The sequence below is a fragment of the Euleptes europaea genome, chromosome 4, assembly GCF_029931775.1.
Source record: "Euleptes europaea isolate rEulEur1 chromosome 4, rEulEur1.hap1, whole genome shotgun sequence".
Classification (NCBI taxonomy): domain Eukaryota; kingdom Metazoa; phylum Chordata; class Lepidosauria; order Squamata; family Sphaerodactylidae; genus Euleptes; species Euleptes europaea.
The window spans coordinates 27,940,378-27,964,650 of NC_079315.1; the positions used below are offsets into that span (position 1 = coordinate 27,940,378).

Consider the following 24,273-nt stretch of genomic DNA (forward strand, 5'->3'; position numbering starts at 1 on the left):
GAAGTCCTCCCACCTTACTTGTTTGGCTGAGAGTTTGCGAGTTCCCGTCAGGGCTTCTAAGTTTTTGTGATCAGTCCAGACCTGGAAAGGGGTATCTGCCCCCTCTAGGAAATGTCTCCATACTTCCAAAGCGTGTTTTACCGCAGCCGCCTCCTTTTCCCAAATGGGCCAGTTCAGTTGGGATTGGGAAAATTTCTTAGAAAAGTAAGCACACGGGTGTAATTGCCCATTGTCTCCCTCTTGTAACAAGGCTCCTCCCATGGCTACTTCTGAAGCGTCTACTTGAACAATAAATGGTTTTTGACAGTCTGGGTGCTTCAGCACTGGTTCAGTATTAAACAATCGTTTGAGAGTCTCAAACGCTGTTTGGCATTCCGCCGTCCACTCTACCCGAGCGGATGGCTGTGTAGCCGCACTCCCTTTTCCTTTGGTTTTTAGGAGATCGGTGATGGGCAACGCAATTTGGGCAAAATTGGGGAGAAACCCTTTGTAAAAATTGGCAAACCCTAAGAACTGTTGAACTTGCTTGCGCGTTGAGGGTGGCTTCCAATCCACCACTGCGCGTATCTTTTCTGGATCTATGGTTAATCCCTGGGGCGAGACTATGTATCCCAGGAAAGCCAACTGGTCACGGTGAAACTCGCATTTGGAAGCCTTAGCATAAAGCTGATTTTCTCTGAGACGCCGCAATACTTCTTTTTGCTCATGAAAAAGGCTGGGGCGCAATTCGGTAACACATCACACTCTTTGACATCAAAAACATCAAACAACACAGCGACCTTGGGACTAGCATCTGGCAAGCCCCTGAACAACAGGCCGATGCCTGACACTTAGGACAAATTGCAGGGAATCATTTTCTTAATTCTTTCAATGCTTAATTGCAGGGAATCATTTTCTTAATTGTGCCCTACTTATGGGCTCCCAAGGAGCAACTGGCCAGCCACTCCTTGGGGCAACATGCTGGATTCCATAGACATTCAATCTGTTCCATCAAGGCAGCTTCTGTATATAGATGTAGAGTGCATGTACAAACTTCAGAATAGGGGTGGGTGTTCTGATGATCCAAAGGGTGGGTCTGGTTCCTGAAGCAGTGTTATGTGGCCTCCAATGGCCTCCACTAATTAAAAAAATGTTCACAATTTTACTTGCATGAAAAAGAAATACGTAACGAGTCTCCTTACATACACCATGCATTGTATTGCTATCCCATGCATCTCCTGAAAAGGCAAAGAGCTGCGATTGACCCTCCAGGAAGTTTTTCCAGAGTTATCTTCTTTCTATAGCCCTGCAGTCAATGAACTCCTGCAGTCCAAACCCCAGTGCCCTGTAACTGTAAAGACCTTACTGATGAGTGATACCACATCTTGATTATAGGCCCATATGGTGACTTCAGTGTCACCTAACAAAGCAGAAGTTGGCAATTCCTTCTTTTGTATATGTAAGCACTGGCTGGGCAGAATGGGAGAAGCACAATCTAACAAAGCTGTGTAATGTATGTTCAGGGTCCTTTCAAAAGTGCAACATGGTAGTAGTGTATGCTGAGTCCTGAGTCCATTGGAATTCTCCAATACTATGAAAGAACAGAGTGGCCGTCTTGGTTGCTTTGGGTTGCATAGGAAGAGGGAGGGATGGTAGTCAGGTCTGATAAGAGAACAAGTTTTGATCTTCATAGTGCAAACCCTTCATTCAACTATCCCTTTCTGGGCTGCCACTGGTTTTGCCACAGCTGTGTCCTAGAGATATTTTGCCAACCTCCAGGTGGTGGCTGGAGATCTCCCATTATTACATCTGATCTCCTGGCGAAAGAGATCAATTCACCTGGAGAAAATGGCCTTTTTGGAAGCTGGACTGTATAGCATTATACCTATTGAAGTCCCTCCCCTCCCCAAACCCCACCCTCCTCAGGCTCCACCCCCACCAAATCTCCAGGTATTTCCCAACCTGGAGCTGGCAACCCTACCGGGAGATCATGGCCCTATTTAACACTGCAAATCAGCCCTCTTTCAAATAAATGAACATAATGATTTAGACTTTCTACACCATTATTATGATTATATCCATTGTCTTAAATACTTTGTTGTTCTTTTTTAAAAAGTTTAATCTGTTCTTTTGGATGGAAGGAAAGGATTAATTGCAATTTGAAGAAAATATGATCTTATGGAAGTTAAGCCAGGAGTGGAACATCTTTTATGCTCAGATCATACATCGTATCATACTTCGCTTAAAACAATATGTGAAATTTTGTATACTGTTACTTTTTTTGCTATCCTGGGCAAGAAATTAAATTTAAAAAATTTGAACTCCTTCCTCTCTTTCAAACTTCTTCTACTCTGTTTGTATGCAATTAGTTCTTTTGTCTTTATCAAGATACTCATGTTCTAATATCAGCGTGGTGTAGTGGTTAAAAGCAGTGGTTTGGAGCGGTGGACTCTGATCTGGAGAACTGGGTTTGATTCCCCACTCTTCCACATGAGTGGCGGGGGCTAATCTGGTGAACTGGATTCGTTTCCCCACTCCTACACACTAAGCCAGCTGGGTGACTTTGGACTAGTCATTGTTCTATTAAGAGCTCTCTCAGCCCCACCTATCTCACATGGTGTCTGTTGTGGGAGGGGAAGGGAAGATGATTGTAAGCTGGTTTGATTCTGCCTTAAGTGGTAGAGAAAGTCGGCATATAAAAACCAACTCTTCTTCATCTGAAGACTCCGCTTTAATGGCACTGTTCCTAAGGTGGGAGCTGGGTTGAGAATGTCAATGGATTGCAATGGGCAGTCATTGGATGGGTTACCAGTCATCTTTTCAGGATCCAGGACTGTGGGAAGAAAGTCACCATGGGGCTCAGGACTGGTATAACCTATTCTAAGCAAGAGTAAGCAGGTTTTCAGGAGCTACAACAGGTTCTTCTTGTTTGCTTCCTAGGATCAGGGGAAGAAATGCCAATGTTGCTTGGATAGATCATGAAAAATGCACTCTTGAGCTTATAAATCCTTAAAATAAAATTTAAATGTAGAGAAGCGCTGCATGTTAAGATTATTTGAAAACAGCAGCTATACTTAACCCAACAACAAGACCTCTCTTAGAATTCCTAATCAGCTTCTGGGAAATATACAAGTTTCTCTTGTTCTTTGCAACCTAATGTATGCATGTGTCTTCAGGATAGTGTCTACATGCACATCCATCACTTGATGACAAGCAGCATTAAATGCAACTATGTACAGCCTATGAGTTACCAGTACTGAAGAAAGCACTCTTACCACTTGAATGCAGTACTTTTCAATGGAGTCAGTTCACATATTCACATTCATCACATGTACAATAATCCCATATACAGTAATATAAGCCTGCATGTAATAATAGGGTGTAGACCGACCGAGTGATGTATATGCATGGACGAACCAGACTGTAGCTGGATCTGGAAGGCACATGGGCTGTGTATTGCTCTGGCTTGCAGTTGTCTACATTGATCATAGAATCATAGAATCATAGAGTTGGAAGGGACCACAAGGGTCATCAAGTCCAACCCCCTGCACAATGCAGGAATTTCACAACTACCTACCTCCGTTCTTGAAGGGCTGACATATAGAGGAGGGTGCCGAGTTGTTTTCTGTTGCTCAAGAAGGTTGGACCAAAACCAACAGGTTGAAATTAAATCAAAAGAGTTTCCGTCTAGACATTAGGAAGAATTTTCTAACAGTTAGAGCTGCTCCTCAGTGGAACAGGCTTCCTCGGAAGGTGGTAAGCTTTCCTTCCCTGGAGGTTTTTAAGAAGAGGTTAGATGGCCATCTGTCAGCAATGCTGATTCTGTGACCTTAGGCAGATGATGAGAGGGAGGGCATCTTGGCCATCTTCTGGTCACTAGGGGTGTGGAGGGGGAGGTAGTTGTGAATTTCCTGCATTGTGCAGGGGGTTGGACTTGATGGCCCTGGTGGTCCCTTCCAACTCTATGATTCTATTATTCTATCTGCCTAAGGTCACAGAATCAGTATTGCTGACAGATGGCCATCTAACCTCTTCTTAAAAACCTCCAAGGAAGGAGAGCTTACCACCACCTGAGGAAGCCTGTTCCACTGCGGAACCGCTCTAACTGTTAGAAAATTCTTCCTAATGTCTAGACTGAAACTCTTTTCATTTCGTTTCAACCCGTTGGTTCCGGTCCGGCCTTCTTGGGCAACAGAAAACAACTCAGCACCATCCTCTATATGACATCCCCTCAAATACTTGAACATGGTTACAGTGAGGGAAAAAAGTATTTGATCCCCTGCTGAATTTGCCTGTTTGCCCTCTGACGAAGAAATTACCAGTCCATTATTTTAATGGTAGGTTTATTGTAGCTGTGAGAGACAGAATAACAACAGGAAAAACCCCAGAAACCCAGAAGACAAAAGTCAGAGATTGATGTGCAATATAATGAGTGAAATAAGTATTTGATCCCTTTGCAAAAGATGACTTAGTACTAGGTAGCAAAACCCTTGTTGGCAATTACAGAGGTCAGACCTTTCTTGTAGGTGCCCACCAGGTTTGCACACATCTCAGGAGGTATTTTGTCCCACTCCTCTTTGCAGATCCTCTCCAAGTCAGTAAGATTTCGAGGCTGATGTGTAGCTACTCGAACCTTCAGCTACCTCCACAGATTTTCAATGAGATTAAGGTCTGGAGACTGGCTAGGCCACTCCAGGACCTTAATGTGCTTCTTCTTGAGCCACTCCTTTGTTTCCTTGGCCATGTGTTTTGGGTCATTGTCATGCAGGAATACCCATCCTCGACCCATTTTTAATGCCCTGGCTGAGGGAAGGAGGTTCTCACCCAAGATTTGACGATACATGGTCCCGTCCATCGTCCCTTTGATGCGGTGAAGGTGTCCTGATCCCTTAGAAGAAAAACACTCCCATGTTTGACGGTGGGGATGGTGTTCTTGGGGTCGTAGGCAGCATTCCTCCTCCTCCAAACACGGCGAGTTGAGTTGATGCCAAAGAGCTTGATTTTGGTCTCATCTGACCACAACACTTTCACCCAGTTCTCCTCTGGGTCATTCAGATGTGCATTGGCAAACTGCAAACGGGCCTGTACATGTGCTGTCTTGAGCAAGGGGAACTTGCGGGCTCTGCAAGATCTCAGTCCTTCACGGCGTAGTGTGTTACCAACTGTTTTCATGGTGACTATGGTCCCAGCTGCCCTGAGATCTTGACAAATTCCCCCCATGAAGTTCAGGGCTGCTTCATCACCGTTCTCATGATCATTGCAACTCCACGAGATGAGATCTTGCATGGAGCCCCAGACCGAGAGAGGTTGACAGGGTTAGGGTTAGGGTTGTCACTTCTCACCAAGCTGCTTGGCAATAGTCTTGTAGCCCAGTCCAGCCTTGTGCTGGTCTACAATCTTGTCCCTGACATCCTTGGACAGCTCTTTGGTCTTGGTCATGGTGGCTAGTTTGGAATCTGATAGATTGATTGCTTCTGTCGACAGCAGAACCCTAACCCTAGCCCTAGTCTGGCTGGTTGATAGGGGATCAAATACTTATTTCACTCATTATGATGCACATCAATCTCTGACTTTTGTCTTCTGGGTTTCTGGGGGTTTTCCTGTTGTTATTCTGTGTCTCACAGCTACAATAAACCTACCATTAAAATAATGGACTGGTCATTTCTTCATCAGAGGGCAAACGGGCAAATTTAGCAGGGGATCAAATACTTTTTTCCCTCACTGTATCATATCCCCTCTCAGTCTTCTCCTCTTCAGGCTAAACATATCCAGCTCCTTCAACCTTTCCTCATAGGACTTGGTCTCCAGACCCCTCACCATCTTTGTTGCCCTCCTATGGACACATTCCAGCTTGTCTACATCTTTCTTAAATTGTGGTGTCCAAAACTGAATACAGTACTCTAGGTGAGGTCTAACCAGAGCACAGTAAAGTGATACCATCACTTTGTGTGATCTGGACACTACACTTCTGTTGATGCAGCCCAAGATTGCATTTGCCTTTTTAGCTACTGCATCACACTGCTGGGAGCCCAGGCATTGCCCAGCTATTCAAGATTTTAAAAAACATTTCTCTTTGTCTCTCCCTTGCAGGCCTTAGAGCACATTTCAGACACACAGCATCCTGCTTCTTCCAGTTCTTTTAATCTCTCCGTTTTCTCAGATCACTGAAACTTAACTGTCCTTTATTTTCCTTTATAAGCCTTAGAGAAGGCAGGGAGGGTCTTCCTCTGAAAGCTCAGCAGGAAAAGTTTCTGAATCCCTAGTCTGTGGGAAAGCAAATGTTCATAAGAGGAGAGAGTGAAGCACATCTTTTATACTTCAGTAGTCTAAGGCAGGGCTGTGCGTATTCCACAAATAAAACCAAAATTCTGCACCTACAAAAGCTGAATTTTGCAGCATGCATAAGTTATACCATTCAAGCAGATTTGCATGATTTCCTTTATTTTTCATAATTCTGCAATTTTAAGACAAGAAACCAGTACAAGTCATTGCCCAGGCCGGTGGATAACTTGCAGTGCCATCCTAAGGAGAGTTATGCCCTTATAAATCCATTTTGGTGAATGGGCTTAGCAAGGTGTAATTCTGCTTAGGAGGGTGCTGTTATTGAGCTCCTCCTCTGGCTTCTGAGATCTCTCCAGGCTGAAAACTTCGTGGTGTGTTTTTTTTTAGCAAAAGCTGAGGGTCTTTTTTCAGGAAGATTAATTCCATAATCTGTACCACATTCTGCAGCTGTTCTGTACTCTTGCAGAATCACAGCATAAATTCAGCCCTGTTCTATAGGTGGCTGCCCACCTTATTCATGATTACCAAATATTGTCTCCTAGTGGCTGTTCGCACTGTGGGCATATCATCATAAGACCATTAGGTCATGCAGATAGTCCTGATGAAATGGAGTTTCCATGCCAGTGGAAATGTGTTCAGGAACACGTGACATTGGTAAAGAAAGTATGCCCCCGGAGAAGTACCCATGTATGCTCAGTAATACATCCCCAGTGTCTTGTGCAGGTGGATGTGGACAACATGTACACTGACCGTAAGGCTTTGAAATACTTTGCCCTTGAAGCAACTGTAGAAAGACGGGTAGACCTGCTGTCACCTCTGTCGTTTAACAGACTGTATTGAACAGATGTTCAATAATATGGGAAGCTATCCATGCTAGTCTTGGAAGGAACAGTTAGCACCAGTTGCATCAGCTGCTGTAGGATAACAACTACTTCTCTTTCACAGTATGCACCACGCTACTAACATAAAATGCTTGGCACTTTAGGAGGAGCTGCTTGGGGGGCGGGGCTCAGTTGTCTGCTTGTCTGTGTGGCTATTAACCATTCACATGCTTTTTGTTGTTGTAACATGCACTTCCTCTCTTGTTTCCATTCAAGCATTGTACGGCATGGAAATTAATGTGGAGAAAGACAAACAGACAGGAGAGACCAAGATTCTCTCTACATCCCCCATTGGCCCAGAAGGAGCCCATCAAAGAGGAATCAAAGTCTATGACGATGGTAACAAAGTAGTCTATGAGATGCACCCTGGAGGTGCAGTAATAGAAAATGGAGTGCATAAGTTGAGTTCAAAGGATGTAGATGAACTTATTCAGAAAGCTGGACAATCAAGCGTAAGAGGAGGAACTGTATCAGAGAGGAACACGATAGCCGATGGAAACCTCAGCCATATGAAGGAGCAGGTGCTCTTCAAGGAGGCGAAACTAGAGATGGTGCACAAATCTAGCAAAAGACATTCCGGGAACCCTCAACACCAAGCAAAGATCCCTGGGGATGAAGTCCCAGAAGCCAGTACAGATCACCCCGTCACAATGATATTTATGGGTTACCAAAACATTGAAGATGAAGAGGAGACCAAAAAGGTGCTGGGCTATGATGAGACAATCAAGGCCGAACTGGTCCTCATTGACGAAGACGACGAGAAGTCCTTGCGTGAGAAGACTGTGACGGACGTGTCAACCATGGATGGAAACGCCGCTGAGTTAGTTTCTGGAAGACCCACCTCGGACACGACAGAACCCTCCTCGCCAGAAGGGAAAGAAGAGAGTCTACCAATGGAAAAAGTCCCAGGTACAGAAAAGAAAAAGCGCTGTCAATGCTGTATTGTCATGTGACCCACTTCTTCCTTTCTTCCTCTTCTTCCGAGCAGCACGTGCTCCATCACCCCCTTAGACCTCACTGTATTTTTCTAACTGCAGTACTGTGAACTGGAAGGGACTTTCTCCAATGCCTTGCCGTTGGGTTGCTCTGATTTTTTTTCTCTCTAGCTCTTCAAGGGAGATTGAGTTGTGAAAATAACGACTACTCACCAAATGCACTGTTTTAGAATTATTTTTCAAAGGTGAGACATAAGCGGGAAGTGAACAAAAACACTTTCATATTTAAAACAGATCTAGCTATAGCTATCTATCTATCTATCTATAAATATATAATATATGAATATGCATAGGCGGCTGTGTGTAAATGTGCATATTTATGTATTCAATATATTTATAACACATATAAATGTATGTGAAGAATTTTACTTTATATATATCTTGCAGGTATGATCAGCCTCCCAGGATTTTTGCAGGACTCTGAGTTTCATGTCTATGTGAGCCTTAAACTGCATTTTAACGACTTTTTAAAAAATAGTTTGTATTTGGTTTGTTTTTTACTGGAGAGAGAGGAGAGGGCCTTTGGCCATGCTGTTGTTTTGCTTTCATAACATTCAGGCGCCTTCCTTTCCAAAATGGCTTTCATAGCATTCAGGCCCCTTCCTTTCCAAAATGGCTTCACAGCTTCAACAAGACTTGCTCACTTATAGGCTCCAATAAATTGTTGGGGTTTGTGAAGGGATACTGCTGAACAGAGGGCATTCAGGGGGCCCCAATCCATCAAGAGCTGCTGCTGTGCAAACACCAGTCAGTATGCCCAGCTTTGCAAGGGGCTTCTGAAGAAGCTCTGTTGAGGCGAATGAACTTTTCACAGCACCAGCGCTTGGCTAATTGATCCATTTGGAATATACTCCCATGTGGGCAACTCTTTTGTCTTCAGTGGGACTTGTGCATACGACTGTGTGCTGAATTGCAGCCTTGGAGTTAAAGTTGTCGCATCAAAAACTCAACATTGGCCATCCCCACTGATCAATGTGTAATCCAAGATGAATTATTTCTTTCTGTCTAGCAGATTGAGACTGAAAAAAAAATGTTTGGCCTTTTCCAAATCTTTTAGCTTACAGTATTGTGAATCTGCTGCATGTCCTTACATTCAAATGTAACTAAGCGTGCAGTGAAAAATGTCCAGCAGTAGCTACAACTACAAAAAGTTCATTCTAGTTCATGCTAGGAAAAGTTGAGGGCACACAGGAAAAGAGGAAGACCCAACAAGAGATGGATTGACTCAATAAAGGAAGCCACGGCCTTCAATTTGCAGGATCTGAGCAGGGCTGTCAAAGATAGGACATTTTGGAGGACTTTCATTCATAGGGTCGCCATGAGTCGGAAGCAACTTGACGGCACTTAACACACACAGCTACAACTAAAACATAGATGCTGAGTTTTAATTTCTTGCCTTTCAGTAACAGCATCTATGTTGGTTTGTGGCCTGGCTGCTGTACCCTGATATGTGAGAGATTTGCGGTTTACTTAAATGTACCCATAATATGTTTCAAATAGTTCCTGTGAAAAGAACTCAGAACAGAAAAGGACCCATTTCTCAATATGTACATGTAATCATACAAGCTTAGTCTATATAGTATTGTTTCCACCTTTGACCTAGAGAGTGGGAGAAGCAGAATTGAAATGGAAGCGGAAAGTGCCGTCAAGTCACAACCGACTTATGGCAACGCTGTAGGGTTTTCAAGGCCAGAGCGGTTCAGAGGTGGTTTGCCATTGCTCACCTCTGCGAAAATTAAAAAAAATGACTTCTTTAACGGAAGCAAGCTCTGTCAGTGTGAGTGTACAAACTTTCAAGATTCAGGGAGCTCTTCAGGTAGAAATAAGAAAGCCACTTACCTAATTGAGAACTTGCACCCTTGGAACAGCTTACAAGACCCTACTGATTGTATTATTGGTAACAAGGTGCTAACATCAAGCCATTCAGAACGTATCTAGCTTGACTGACTTTCATTCCTTCTAAATTGTCTTCCTGGTTTCCATGAAAAGCTCAGCAAAACAGCCTTTAGCTTTCTCATTTCAGCAGGAAAAAAAATGCTCTGTGAAGTGTAAAAGAGGTCTCACAGTAAACGAAAAGTCCTCTGCCTACTTTGCCTATATCATTGGACACAGTCAGAGGCTATTTTCCCCACTGGAATTGCTCCTGAGGAGAGAATGAAAATGAGCCTCAGGAACAGATGGACTCTGTCAAGTTGCTACCATCACTGCAGAGATGTCAAGAATAAATGGAACATCCAATGATTATTTGACTATAGGATCTCTCCTGATCCTGTGTGAGATGAATATGCTCTGACCCTAAATATGGTTTCATCTCATAGAGGATATCCCATACTCTGATAATGGCAAGATCACATTTGATTCTTCCACGGTGAGATAAGCAGAAGAGCAGAGAAGAAACGTGTTTGTGTGTGTTTGTGTGTGTGAGTGAGCCTGAGGCCCTCTCCCAGTCTCTCCCCAGGGACAAATAACATCTGACCAAGCCCATTATTTAAAACAAGTGTTTCATGATAAATGAACCCATGGCATATTTACATATTAACAGATGTTGTAGCGGTTTAAATCAGTAATCTTGCAGAACTCCCATTGGAAGTCCATTGGGGTTTCATAAGAATTTCAACAGAAACCCTTTGCTCATTTTTAAGGCCATGATTCTCAATGCCAGTTTCTCTATGATGCAAGGAGAATTTCTTCTTCAAGTCTTCTGTTGAAATCTCAACTAGAAGGAAGGATGGGTGGATCTCCTGTAACTGGAAGCTGTTGGAAAATAATAGATCCTTATCATGACTACACTGAGCCTGTTTATAAACTGGATTCCACTGGTATTTTTACCCATTATCCAGTGGAGATACTCCCAATACTAACTTATGTGATATTTCACTTAGAAACTGTATTTTCTGATGGCATTTAAATAATTTCAACCAAGGAGGGTTTCATACCTTGGGATAAATCTAAGGGAAGACCATAAACTCAACAACAATCTCTTCCAGAGTTTGAGGTTGTTTTTCACAATGTACCTGTTCTCTCTTGAATGGTGCTTTTACTGTATTAACTGTTAGCTTTAAACTTCGTGTGGAACAACGTTTTTGCTCTGAACTCTTTTCTTTCTGTGCCATTAGGAGTGACATCTAGGCATGGAAGCTTTTAATGCAGAGAATACCAAAATGGAAGCAGTGAGATTTATGAGACATTTTGGTCTTTAAACATATTTCCTTGGCAGTATGTTGCACTTGGTTTCAGTTTGAATTTACTTCCACACAAGCTGCATAGGATCATAGCCTTGAAAAGGTAGATTGGACCATCGCAGGAGAGATTCTGTCTACCAATTAACCCAGTACTCCCTATCTGAATGGTAAACACAGTGTAACATAGAGAAATCAAACAAACCAATCACAACGAATTTATAATGGCACAAATAGATGGACAGTGTCATCCTAAGCAGAGTTACATCCTTCTAAATCCATTGAAGTCATTGGTCTTAGAAGAGTGTAACTCTGCTTAGTCAATGGGTTTAGAAGTCAATGGTCTTAGAAGGGTGTAACTCTGTTTAGGATTGCACAGTGAATGAGATTTTTTGTTTGTTCTATAAACAGATGAATGGCTCCCATTTCCTTTCAAAATGATACTTAATTCTCCTTTTATTGCAAACTCAAATCAAGTTTTTTTTAGTTGAAGTGCCACACTGTGCATAGTCTCCATAAAATGGGCTTTCTAACTTTCTGTAGCCTTATTTTTGCCAATGTTAATACGCTCATAACCTCATCAGCTATAAGATCCTTCATGTAGCTCAACAAAGGAACCAAATGGGCCAGTAGTTATATTGTAACCCAAGGAGCTTTGCAAATGGTCCAGTTAACATTCAGTGAAAGTTCCCGCTAACATCAAACCTGCCCAGGTAATGTTACGTTACCCTGGCATTGACGAGAGTGCAATCTGGAATCTGCTAATCCCGCCCACGTCCCTCAATGCACTTTCCTTCACTTTTAGCCCACATCTGTCCCAGCTATCTATGGAAAGCGGCCAAGTAGTGAGAGGGCCACACCCAAGCAATGGGAAGACTCAGACGGCAAAAACCAGCTAATGCAGAAATGATTTTATTGTCAACTGAATGCATTTTTACACAGCACTCTTCATTAGAGGAGACCCTGCTAATGAAGCAGTTTTTTAAATGAGAAATCTAAATAGAATAATGTTTTCTATCTACTTTTATCCTGCTGTTTCTCGAAAGAGTTCAGAGGAGGTTCTCTCCTCCTTCATAAATCACTACGATGGAGATTAGTTAGAGTTGGGTCCACATATTGTAATTGTGTGGTATTTGTTGCACTATAGCAATCATTCACAATGGGATTTTCCTGTGTGGATGCAGCCTAGCCTAAGGTTACCCACAGAGCAATCCTAAACAGAATTATGCCTTCCAATCCCATTGACTTCAGTGGGTTTAGCAAGCTGTACCTCTTCCTTAGTGTTGCTCTGCTAGTGAGCTTTATGCCAAAGTAAGAATGTGGACAGTTGCCAGTTTACCCATCAAACAGTTTATCTGGAGCCAGAGCTGTATTCGCAAAAAACATTAGGGAACTTTTGCATCTTCTGGTTCTTGCTTTCAACGTCTTTTCAGTGGAAAGTTATCATTCACCATTCTTTGCCCAGTGTGTGCCCAATTATGCAGTTTGTTGGGGGTTTTGTTTTAAATAGGAAGTGATTGCAATTAATCCATTTATGGTCAGAAGTCATGGCCAGAAGAATAAATTTGCTCTTTGAAATTGAGTACTTTGAAAAGTTCAAAGTACTCAATGGGAACACCTGTATAGAGGGAACAAATACAGATCTATGGCATCCTGTCCACCAGGTTTCACTGACTGCATTCTTAAACTCATTTCAGGCTCAAGGGGTTTCAGTGCCCTAGGAGAACTTTGACTTTGGTGACCCTTCCCTTTCAACACACATACGCAAACATAATGAAACATCAACCAGCTCATTCCAAGGGTGGCAATCATAAACATTCTTACGTGGCAGTAAATCTCCCTGAACACAGTGGGACTTACTTCTGAGTAGGCATAGCAGCCATGCACAGGAGGAACACTGAGTTGGGACCCTCTCAGCCCTGAACCTCTGGGGCTGCCCCAGCCCTCTCCCTCTTTAAAGCATTGCAACCAATTTTAAAAAAAATTAAACTGTGGGAAAACGACATCCTACAATCAGTAGATTGATATATAGGTTTTTATTAAAAAATTTGGGTAGTACGGCTTTGGAATTAGAGACGGATATAAAAACCCACCAAGTACTTGAGCATGCTCAGTGGTCATTTGGACCATAGACTATTTTTGAAACTCTCTTCAGTATCAAAAACTCAGGAGAACATCTGTGCCCTGCTCGCTGACCCATCAGGGCAACTGGTTGGCCACTGTGTGAGACAGGGTGCTGGACTAGATGGACTGCTGGTCTGATTCATCAATGCCGTTCTTATGTTGCCATGAAAACTGGAGAATTGCAGATTGGAGAAAAGCTTCGTTAGCCATGTGGAATTATTTCCATAGTTAGACCTTGACTTTAGAATGCCCAACTAGAGGGCAATTTCAAAATGTTGATGTCTTACTATTTTGCCTAGTCCTATTGAAGGCAAATAATGAGCAACATGATTTCTGCATCTCTAACAACTTCACAGCCACCCTGTGAAGCTGGTATCAGGTGGGTAGCTGTATCAGTCTGTAGTGGTAGGGGAAAAATGTGAGTCCAGTAGCATTTTAAGAGATTAACAAAATATACCAGAGTGTAAGCTTTAGGGAGTCAAAGCTCACTTGGTCAAATACAAAGTTGTGAAGCTGGATACTCTTATGCCCAAAGCACCAAATGGCATCTCAGTGGCTATGCTGTTTGTCTCTGGATGAACTGCTCTTGAACCCAGGCCTCCTAGACTAAAAGAAATGCCATTAATTAGCATTTTGATTAAGGCTTCATATCCTTTTGAAATTTAGTAAAATTGCCGAGCCTGGCATGGAGCCTAGAGGCCTCCTGAAATTAAAGCTACAAACAATTACGAATAGCTCCCCTGGATAATATGCCTGATTTGGAGAATAGACTCTATGGAATTATACCTCTCTGAGCTCTCTCCCTTCCCCAAACCCTGCCCTCCCCAGGCTCCACCCCCAGAATTTCCAGGAACTTCCTAACACAGAGTTGACCACCCTAACTCGGTTACACAGCAGAGTGTATTGCCTAATGGTTAAAGGAACAGCAAAGTACAGACCATTGTATGATGCATCATAGACCCGGAGTTTCCATGATTGCCATTTATATTGATAATGCCTCAGATAAGCAGTATCTTGGGTATATTCATGCACTCCAGCCAATTTTAAACCAGATGAACTCCAGTTTTTAGCAGGTAATCTCCAATTTGCCAGAGTCGAGTAATTATCAAGCACAACAAACTACCAAAAACAGTAGCAACCATCTATTCAAAGTTAAGCACATTTAAAGTACCATCATAAGAATATTTCCCAGGGAATAAGCCCCATTGAGTAGGGTTCTGAGCACTCATCCTAGTGAAATCAACCAGTCCAGGAGGGTCCTGGAGTATGTTGATTTTGCTCAAGCTAACCGATTTCTTTAGAAGATCACTTTGATGGTTTTTCTAAAATGCTTAATTAAATCTGCATTCCAAATATAAAAATATAGGCCATAATCAAAGTCTGCCCCAGAGCTAATCTGGTGTATGTATGACCCAATTGGTCAAAGCCTTGACCTTTTCATTTAATTCTCCCATATCAAAGTGAATCAAATATCTTATATATGAATTGGGGTGGCTGGTTTGAGTACATATATTATGACATTGCTGAATTTGGGGCTAATTTGGTTTCTTCCCTGCTGTCCTTCACCTCTGTAAGTAGAATATTTATATTATAGTTACCACAGGAAGGAACAAGTCCAGTCAATCAAAAATAACTGAAAGACTTGATAGCTAGTTTTCATGACAGTCAGTTGTAGATCACTTCAGCTACCATGCTTTCCCCAAAGCAATTTGGGGATTGTAGTTGGGGAAAGGGGTTGGGAATTCCTGTTTAGCAATTTATTGCATCTCTCAGAACCAGGGTTCCCAACATTCCGTGGGAAGAATAAACCAGCTGCAAGACTGCAATGTTGGTATACTCAGCCTAGATGGTCTATCGTCAAGGTGTCTCTACCTGTTTAACCAGTACTATGATCATATGTTTGCTGTTCCAGCAATGAATATATTCAAAGCAAGAAACTTAGTCAGAAATTATTAGATTCATGATCGTGTGGCACAATGAATATTTTGCCTTAACTTTTGTAACTAAGAAAAAAGGGAAACAAATCTTTTCAGTGTGTTTTCCTAGGCTAAAATAAATAACCTGTACAATTTTTAAAATATTTTGTATTCTCCACGTTTCTACAAATATACCAGGCTTTCGTTTTCATGTTGATTTCCCGCCCCCCTCAAATTATGACATCCTTTTCTGATTTAAAGAAAAAGAAGCATAAAAGACAGCAATCATACTGACCAAGCAGTTCCTTTTGATTGATGGAATACCAATGCAGAAAGAAAAGAATTACAGGGTTGTTTACTCTTATTTGGTTTCCTGTGGCTGACGTACTGTATAATATATGTTTACATAACTCCTCCGGTTTGCCTTTGTGATGTTATTTGAAATGAATGACAAACTAGGTATGATGTGCCATTGGACAGGTTGCCTTAGCACTCTTTAATTTTAATTCTCTCCCTCCTCCACCTTTTTCTTCCCCAAAAAAGCTGCATACTCACATTTCTTTTTGTTTCCTTCTTGATCTGAAAAGGCACAATTCCTTCTCTCAGAAATAGATGGCACACTTGTGGACTTTGGCTATGAACTGCCAGTCATATTACTGTAATATAAAAGACTTGGGGAAAGTTGGGCTTTGCACAGCATTATCTATTGGTGGCATTCAAGCGCAAGTTGTAAAATACAGTTCAGGGCCTCAGATGATAAGGCCATTCTCAATTTTAAAAATATGACATTTCTAAGAATAATGCACATTTTCTGGTGATGCTATGGGGCCTCCTAAACTTGGCATAGCTTAGAGCTGCCCAGCCCTGGTGGCATTATTTTGCCACCTTGCTAAAAACAAGTGCCCGTTTATCAAGCAGTACTTTGCCAAGATATGCTCATAACTCCCTGATAAACTGGTCATCTGAAGACTCTTGCTCAATAGTGAGGAAGATTTTACTATTCCCCCATTTTCTGAGATTCCTGGCTGGATGTGCAGATAGGGTAAAGTTCCCTTTGCCAGTTGGCTTTGCAATACAGATGCCTTGCCAAATAGTTATATGCAAGCCAAGATTAGTTCCCACTTCATTATGGTTGTCTGTCTTCATTCTATGTCTTTGTTACAAGCATGATGGTTGCTTGATTATTAACAATGAATAGCATGGAATAGAACTAAGTTGAGATGAGGATGAATTTAACAAATGCCAAGCAAAATTTTCAACACCACCACTAGATGTTGACTTTCAGTGAAGCCTATATATCACTGCCAACCATCTTGAACAGATTTCTTATTTTCTTTTTCTTTTTGTGTCCTCTGTTGATCTTTAACGCACATACCCCAGTACAGCCTGCAGAACTGCAGTGACCTCTGCAAATGTATGTCCTGAAATTTGTCAGGGTATAGCAAACATTATAGAAGCAGAGGCATTTATTTAATATATACATCCCAATTTGTAATTTTTTATTTATCAGGAGTAATAGAGGGGATTCTTGAATGCTACTACCAGTTCTGCCCTATCAATGCCCCCTAAGACATTTTCTACCACTCAAGTTTATACCCTATCACAGCTTTTTGGGGGGAAGGGGTTAAAAGGACAGAGATGCACGTGGAATCTCACCTAAGTATTTGGGCTCTCATATATATTAAAAGCACTGGCATATGAAGTAGGAAGGAGCCCAACAAATGTTATATTTATCATTATATATTGATTATAAAGACATGGATCATTAATCTAATTAAACCAGGGATCAAAATAGGGGGAAATGTGATCAGATCTAAATGGTAGAAATATTTTTTTAAAAATCATCATCATCATTACCTTATTAGGCATTAACATCAGCATACAATTAACAAAGTTGCAAAAACGGTTAAAACAGGCTACATTAAAATGACATTACTTAGAAGTATGAACAAACTGCTCATGAATCCTTTGTGCAGGCAGAAGAAAACTAGCTACTTGTTGGGTGTCACGTGTTGAGTGACAGAGGAGTTTCTATCACATAAAGGGTACATCACCAACTGCTGATCTGAGAGACTCTGATCACTGGGCAGTAGGGGTTTAATATAGGTATTCCTCGGCCTCATGTAAAGCTGGCAGTACAACAGCACATGGGTTAACTGTTCAGGATCCCCAGTCTTACATGGACAATACCTATCAATAAAAGGGATTCCTTTGTATCTTCCTTGTAGATTGGCTGAAGGAAGAATGTTAAGTCTAGCGAGCATGAAAACTCTGCGAATATCCGGTGACTCCAAATAAGACAAGTAGGAAACTGTAGCTCCATAAGTCGGAGTAATACCATGAAACATGGGGGAACAGTGTCTATTAGCAAGGGAGGTTAGGGTCTGCATTTCTATATCTAGTAGGCGCTGACATATCAATCTAAATGCTTGCTCTTTCCCAAGCGTCAAAAGAGAATCAAATGGAATACCGACAGACTTGATTTTCCTGATTAATTTCGACCACCGGCTTATGTAAGAATCTCCCAGATTTTTAAAAATTTTTGTAACAACAGCAATTCATGATTAGTTGTTAAGAAAAGATTGCAATTATTTCATGTTTCTCCCAATGTTTTAATTTGATAGGGAAAACATGTCAAGAGAAAACTAGGCTAGTTACCATTACAGGCTGAATGTTCCAATTCCTACATTACTTATATTGTTAAAAACCTGAGATTCTATATTTTCATTTTCACAATTATAAATGCAGAGGCTTTTTATCAACAGTTTGCATAGGTTAACACAACAGAGGCGCCAGGGGACAGTTTCACGAGTAAGAAGGGCCAAACCTGTTAAAAAGCACAAGTGTCTGTATTGCTTCATTAAAGATGTAGAGCCTGACTGAATGGGACAGCAATTTGTTTTATGTACAAATGTGCTTCAGCGGGGCTTGCATGAGGGATCAGTGCCCCTTAGGCAGTGGCCAAGGCCCACGCTGCAAAAAAAGGACCCACTGCTAGCCACCGGGACCTTGTTGCCTTGCTGCTACTCCTGAACACCTCCTCCCACTCTTGCGCTCTCCTTCCATGAAGTAGTGGGAACTGAACTGAGGTATTAAGGAGGGGAGAGCGAAGGGATGATAGCAACAATGCCCATTGAGGGTTTCCAGCCTCCAGGTGGTGGCTGGAGATCTCCCGCTATTACGGCTGATCGCCAGGCGACAGAGATCAGTTCCCCTGGAGAAAATGGTCGCTTTGCAATTGGACTCTATGGCATTGAAGTACCTCCCCTCTCCAAACCCTGCCTTGCTCAGGCTCCACCACCACCCCTAATCTCCAGGTATTTCCCAACCTGGAGCTGGCAACCCTAGGCCCATTGAGGGTGCTTGACAAAATGTTTCCTTCATAACCTGGACCCAATTACATAGAATCAAGGGGCAGGGGCTCCTTTAACATAAGAAGGATCACAGGAGAATTGACCCTCCCCCCGACTGCTTTTCTCCTTTTCGCCTCACTCTCCAAGTTGTTTTCTCTTAGCAGAGCAGGGCTGCTGGGAGATAGTGATTATGTACATATGTGCCATCAATCCGCAACCAACTAATGGTGGCCCCAGCAAGGGGATTTCACAGCAAGTGAGAAGTAGAGATGGGTTGCCATTGCCTTCCTTTGCAGAGTCGTCTTTGGTCATCCAAGTACTGACCCTGCTTAGCTTCAGAGATCTGATGAGATCGGGCTGTACCATACCACTCCACATCCCAGGTAGTGAATGGGAGAACAAAATTGCAGGTGTTGTGGTCACCCTGGGGAGCCCGTGGAGTTGAGTAGACCGTGTAATTTGTTTTCATGTGATGTTTAGCTTGAGTCTGAGTGGTGTGAGGGAATTTTTGTCTGAGGGACCGTAGTGGCCCGCAGCAGCCCCACAGCAGATGATAGTTTCAGCTTCAGTACTGGAGCTTGCTAAGGGGGGAAAGTGTGGGGAGGAAATATTTTGATTTCCCAGGTCTTTGGCAGGAGGCCTTCAGCTCCGCACACCCAGTCCCCAGCCACCATTCATTAGGGCAATAGGAGAAAAATATGGGGAAAACTGGTGTTCGTAAAACCATAGAGTTCGTAAAACCATAGAGTTTCTGTGGAATCTTAGAGCAGCTTCCCGGCACAATGACATCACTTCCGGGTTCACCTCGGAATGGACACCATGTGTCCGTTAACATGTCCCCACTTCCCCCCCCCCAAACAGGCTCCCTCTGTGTGCCATGGCTGGTCTAGCCACCTTAGATGGACCAGAGGGAGTTCTGCAATCACTTTGGTATCTCTTTTGATTTAAAAACTGGAGCCACCAACATCCAAGGGATTGGGGCAGATCTGCGTTCCAACATACCATCAGATCTAGTTTGGCCCTGAGCATTTGATAATACTTTAATCATAATTTTTTTTAATGCTTTGGGCTACATCCGGAGAGAGTTGGATGTTTCTGAACCCCATAAAAATCAATTTGACAAGAACTCTGTGAAATTCTCTCTAGATTGTCATGGGGTTACTGCTTTTCCCCCCTCTCTGTACAGTATGCAGAAATTCCCAAGTGCAGCTTTCCTTATTATGAGATATGTTCCTATAGGGAAAAGTTATACTTCTTCAACTTCTGCCCATAAAGGCATAGAAATCACTCTTTTCCCCCTGAGCTGTCATTCTGAGCCCAATCGGGACTTTAAAAATGTTTTCCCCCACAGCTGCTGTGTGACTGTGGGAAAAGCAAGTCAGAACCCGGGAACTAGGGCCCAGCTTGTCAAAAACCATACATGTAGTTTGGTCCTTGCATGGAAGCAGTCTTACTGTGGACTTACTTTGAGTAAACTTATATGAGTTGGGTTGGTAGTCTTGTTAATTCTGTGGGGCTTAAGCTCTTAACTGCACACTTTATTTCTTAGGCTTAGAGCACATGATACAGCTGCCATGAAGTTGTCAAAGCAAAGTCCCTCCCAGTGACAAGTGATTCCCAATTTCCCACACAGCCTAAAATATTTAGAAGCAGCTACCACTTAAAGCAGTGACTGTTTCCATGCTCTCTCTCGCAACCACCATGGACAGGTAGCAGGGATGTGGATATTTACATATAGTGACCAAACTCTATGGTGTAAATGCTTTGAACCCTTATGATTGGGCAAGAAATAGCTTTCTGCAGGAAGGAGCTTTAGGAACATCCTTGGGGCAATTGTAACCTCTGCTCTAGTACCTAATTTATAGAAAATCTCCCTTAGCAGGGATCATTTTACATGGGAAGCACTCCAAAACACAGTCTTCCCATCCGCAAGTTGGTACTGTCCAAAATTTAGTTACTATAACCGCATTCTAAATAACAATAGCTTTAAACTTCCACCAGTTGTGGCTGTGAAGCTTCTACTATAAAAGGGCAGCCACTGATTTGCACCACATATGCATTGTATAAGTGGTTGTTCTTCATAGGTGCAAGTCACTCCCACCAGCAGAAGTCCTTGATTTTTACTATTCCCCTCTCTGACTGCAACCCTCTGAGCTCCCTGAAATGCTGCTCCTGGGAACTCTGGAGGGGGTCAAGTGGATGAAGCGCTGATTCCCAGTGGATGAGGGAATCAGCAAACATTGACCCGCCTTCTGCTGGGGGAAAAACATTTGGATTCAGCCTTTGGTTTATAAGAACGCACAATGTCACAGAAGATCACATTGCTGAAAATAACCAGACACAGTTGTTCATGCACAGTGTTCAACTTAATAAGCATGTATTTTCAAATAGCACTTCAGGAAGTGTGCTGCCCCCAGGCAGAGTTGTTAGTAGATTTTCTAGTATATGTAAGTCACAGCTCATTTTTGTATTAGTAATATGCTAGGAAATAGTACTTGCCCTTTAAGAAAGGTGCATGCTAGTTACTGTAGTTAGAGAAACTCAGTAGTCACGTTTCTGTATTAGTTCACTGATTGGCCAGAGGTTAGGCTCTAATTTGCCCTGGAAAAGTAGGTGCCTTTCTTAAAGGGCAAGTACTTTGTCCATAATGGTAATAGCCTAATTTAAATTATAGAGTGTTTTAAAGCGCTCAGTGCAACCAAAGCCAAGGACTTCTAAGACCCATTGATGCTAATGGGAAAAATGTGCTTTAATTTCCCTAACTGAAACTGGTGGCACTTAAAAGTGTATTGATTTTGGTTGGATTGTACCCACAATTTATTTTTAAAAAGAGGAAGCCTCTCTTTCAGATACCTGTCATGCACATTAACTCTGCCCCACCATAAATCTTTTTGCCCGTTGGCCTAACCATGGTATGGCTATTCATTTTTATTTAATTATCTTATTTATAGTCTGCCTTTCTCACTTGGACTCAAGGTGAATTCATAAGAATAACTTTAAGCACACAACCAATTCCACTAAATCTTTAGATTAATAAATGGGTAGTATGTTGGTTAAGAATTCAGTAAGTTAAGTGGAGTTTATTCCCAAGCATGTGTGAATAGGAATGCAGTTTTAAACACTTGCCTCAGAATTGGTGGGGCTGGATGCTTACAAGCTAAATTAGTAAGAGCAATTTTTGAACAAGTATTAATGGTGCAATCTTGAATCATTAAATTCAGTAGGAGTTCTGCTATGAACTTTGAAAGCATGACCCTCTGCATAGGTAACATCCTGTTAATAACATTGACTGTGAGTAAGCCTAACTAGGGTTCCTGTTTTGATCAAGATTGGAAATCGTAGTTATACAGCTAAAAGGCATAATGTAAGAAGTAGCCGCTACTTAAATTACTGTCAGTGAAATCTAGGGTTGCTCTAGTTGCCACCACGGCACTTCCAAAAAGGTTTCCCAGCTGCTGCAAGGCTTAAAAACCCCTTCAAAAAAACAAAAATTGGGGGTGGAAAGTCCCATTGAAAACAGTGATGCTGCACCACAAAAAACCTGGCGCAGCAATGCTATTGCTGGAGGGAGTGTTCCCATGCTGGAAGGGCTTTGGAAGCTGACTAGGGTCAGCTCCGCATCTAGGAATGCCCCCCTCACGCTGGCGCTGAATTTCTCTTCCAGGATTTAAGTCCCAGAGACTGCAGCGTCGGAGGAGCAGTGTGGAGCCCGGGCACTGATGGAACTGCCCCTGCCGCCAGCCTAAGTGCCTCTTATTCCGTGATAAGAGGCCACTTACGCTGGCGGCGGGGTCATGCCGCTTCTAGAGCACTTTCAGCCCCCCACCTCAGGAAAGGGCTGCCAACTTGGAAGGCTTTAAGAGTGGAGTGGACATGTTCATGGAGGAGAGGGCTATCCATGGCTACTAGTCAAAATGGATACTAGTCATGATGCATACCTATTCTCTCTAGTATCAGAGGAGCATGCCTATTATTTTTTTTTTGGGGGGGGTGGAACACAGGCAGGATGGTGCAGCTGCACTCGTCTTGTTTGTGGCTTTCTAGAGGCACCTGGTTGGCCTCCGTGTGAACAGACTGCTGGACTTGATGGACCTTGGTCTGATCCAGCATGGCCTTTCTTATGTTCTTATTTTCCTAAATCCATTAAAAAAAAAATAGTAGCCTTTTAGTGGCAAGTGCAATACCAGGTTTTAAAAAAAAGGACACCCCCCCATCTCTAAAAGATTTTCTATGTGCCATAAACAATTGAAAATTCTGCATTGAGGCCCAAGAAAATGTTGTGTAAAATGCAGCTTTCTGCCGAATGTTGGTTGTGGGTGAGATTTTTTCTTCCCTCTTGTATTTTTTTTAATGCTGTAGCATTAGATTAAAAAAAAAACACCTCTTTCTTTGGAAGCCACTGTAAATAAGATCCCATTTTTCCAGGGGAGAATGAAAGACACTGCTGTGCTAACTACTGGATTAGAATTGCTGAAAAAAGCTGCTGTCCTTTGTAACCAGAAGTGTACTTTTCGAGACTGTATATGCTTTTTTTTCTCCATTTGTTTTCTTCAGATTAAAAAAAAAATCAAATACACACAAACAGGAAAAAAAAAAAAGGATTTCCGAACACTGCCAGCAACAGCCATGCTGTAACTGTGGCTACTTTCTGTTTCCCCCCCCCCTTCTCTCTGTATAGTATTAAAAGTAAATAAAACTGCCTTTTCACTGCATCTATTCCTGTGTCTTTGTTCTCTTTTTACTCTTTTCCCCTCACTCTTCTAGACGTTCTACAATCTCAAGGAAGTTTTGATTCCGAATATTCTCACTCCACTCACTAAAACACTAAAGTACTAACCCATTTTCCTCCCCGCACCCTGCCTTGCATTTCTGCTGTTCTTAACTTCTCCACTGGAATCACACTAGGTACTCACATGCCTACTTATGACATTTGAACTAAACGCATCCTTCCCATCCCTTCCCATGGGGAACTTTGCATTATGTTGGTTTTTGGTGGGGTTTTTTTTATATGCCAACTTTCTCTACCACTTAAGGGAGACTCAAACCGTCACCTTCCCTTCCCCTCCCCACAACAGACACCCCTGTGAGATAGGTGGGGCTGAGAGAGCTGTAACAGAGCTGTAACTTGCCCAAGGTCACCCAGCTGGCTTCCTGTGAAGGAGTGGGGAAACAAATCCAGTTCACCAGATCAGACTCCACTGCTCCAGACCACCGCTCTTAACCACTACACCTGTGTAGTTCCTCTTGCCACCGGGTTGAGCAGCAAGGAAAAGGAGTGGGCAACTCTAGAAAATGAGATTATAAAGAGAGAAGGGAGCCTAGGGCTCTTATGCTTTTTAGAAAGAAATCTAAAAATATATACTTTGAAATATTGTATCACACCAGGATGCTCGTGGAAGATCTGGAACTTGCTGCAGCTCCCTGCTCTGTGCACTCTCCTGCATTTCTCATGTAAAATGGCATTCAGTTCATTGCAGCAAACCTCACTCTGTGACTAGATTTAAGGACTACCCTGCGGAGTTGGAGCAATGTTCCATACTGTCCAGCATTCCCTTTAGAGCTGC

At 42.5% G+C, this 24,273-nt stretch overlaps 1 protein-coding gene across 5 annotated transcripts in view; it reads left to right on the forward strand.

Annotated features, from left to right (window-relative positions):
- PALM2AKAP2 (PALM2 and AKAP2 fusion) overlaps nt 1-24,273 on the forward strand; it is a 356,481-nt gene that overhangs the window by 184,296 nt on the left and 147,912 nt on the right. For all 5 annotated transcript variants that reach the window (XM_056848165.1, XM_056848160.1, XM_056848159.1 and 2 more), the window contains one exon: nt 7,359-8,051. In XM_056848165.1, coding sequence (XP_056704143.1) covers nt 7,359-8,051 — 693 coding nt within the window. The remainder of the gene's footprint in view (nt 1-7,358; nt 8,052-24,273) is intronic.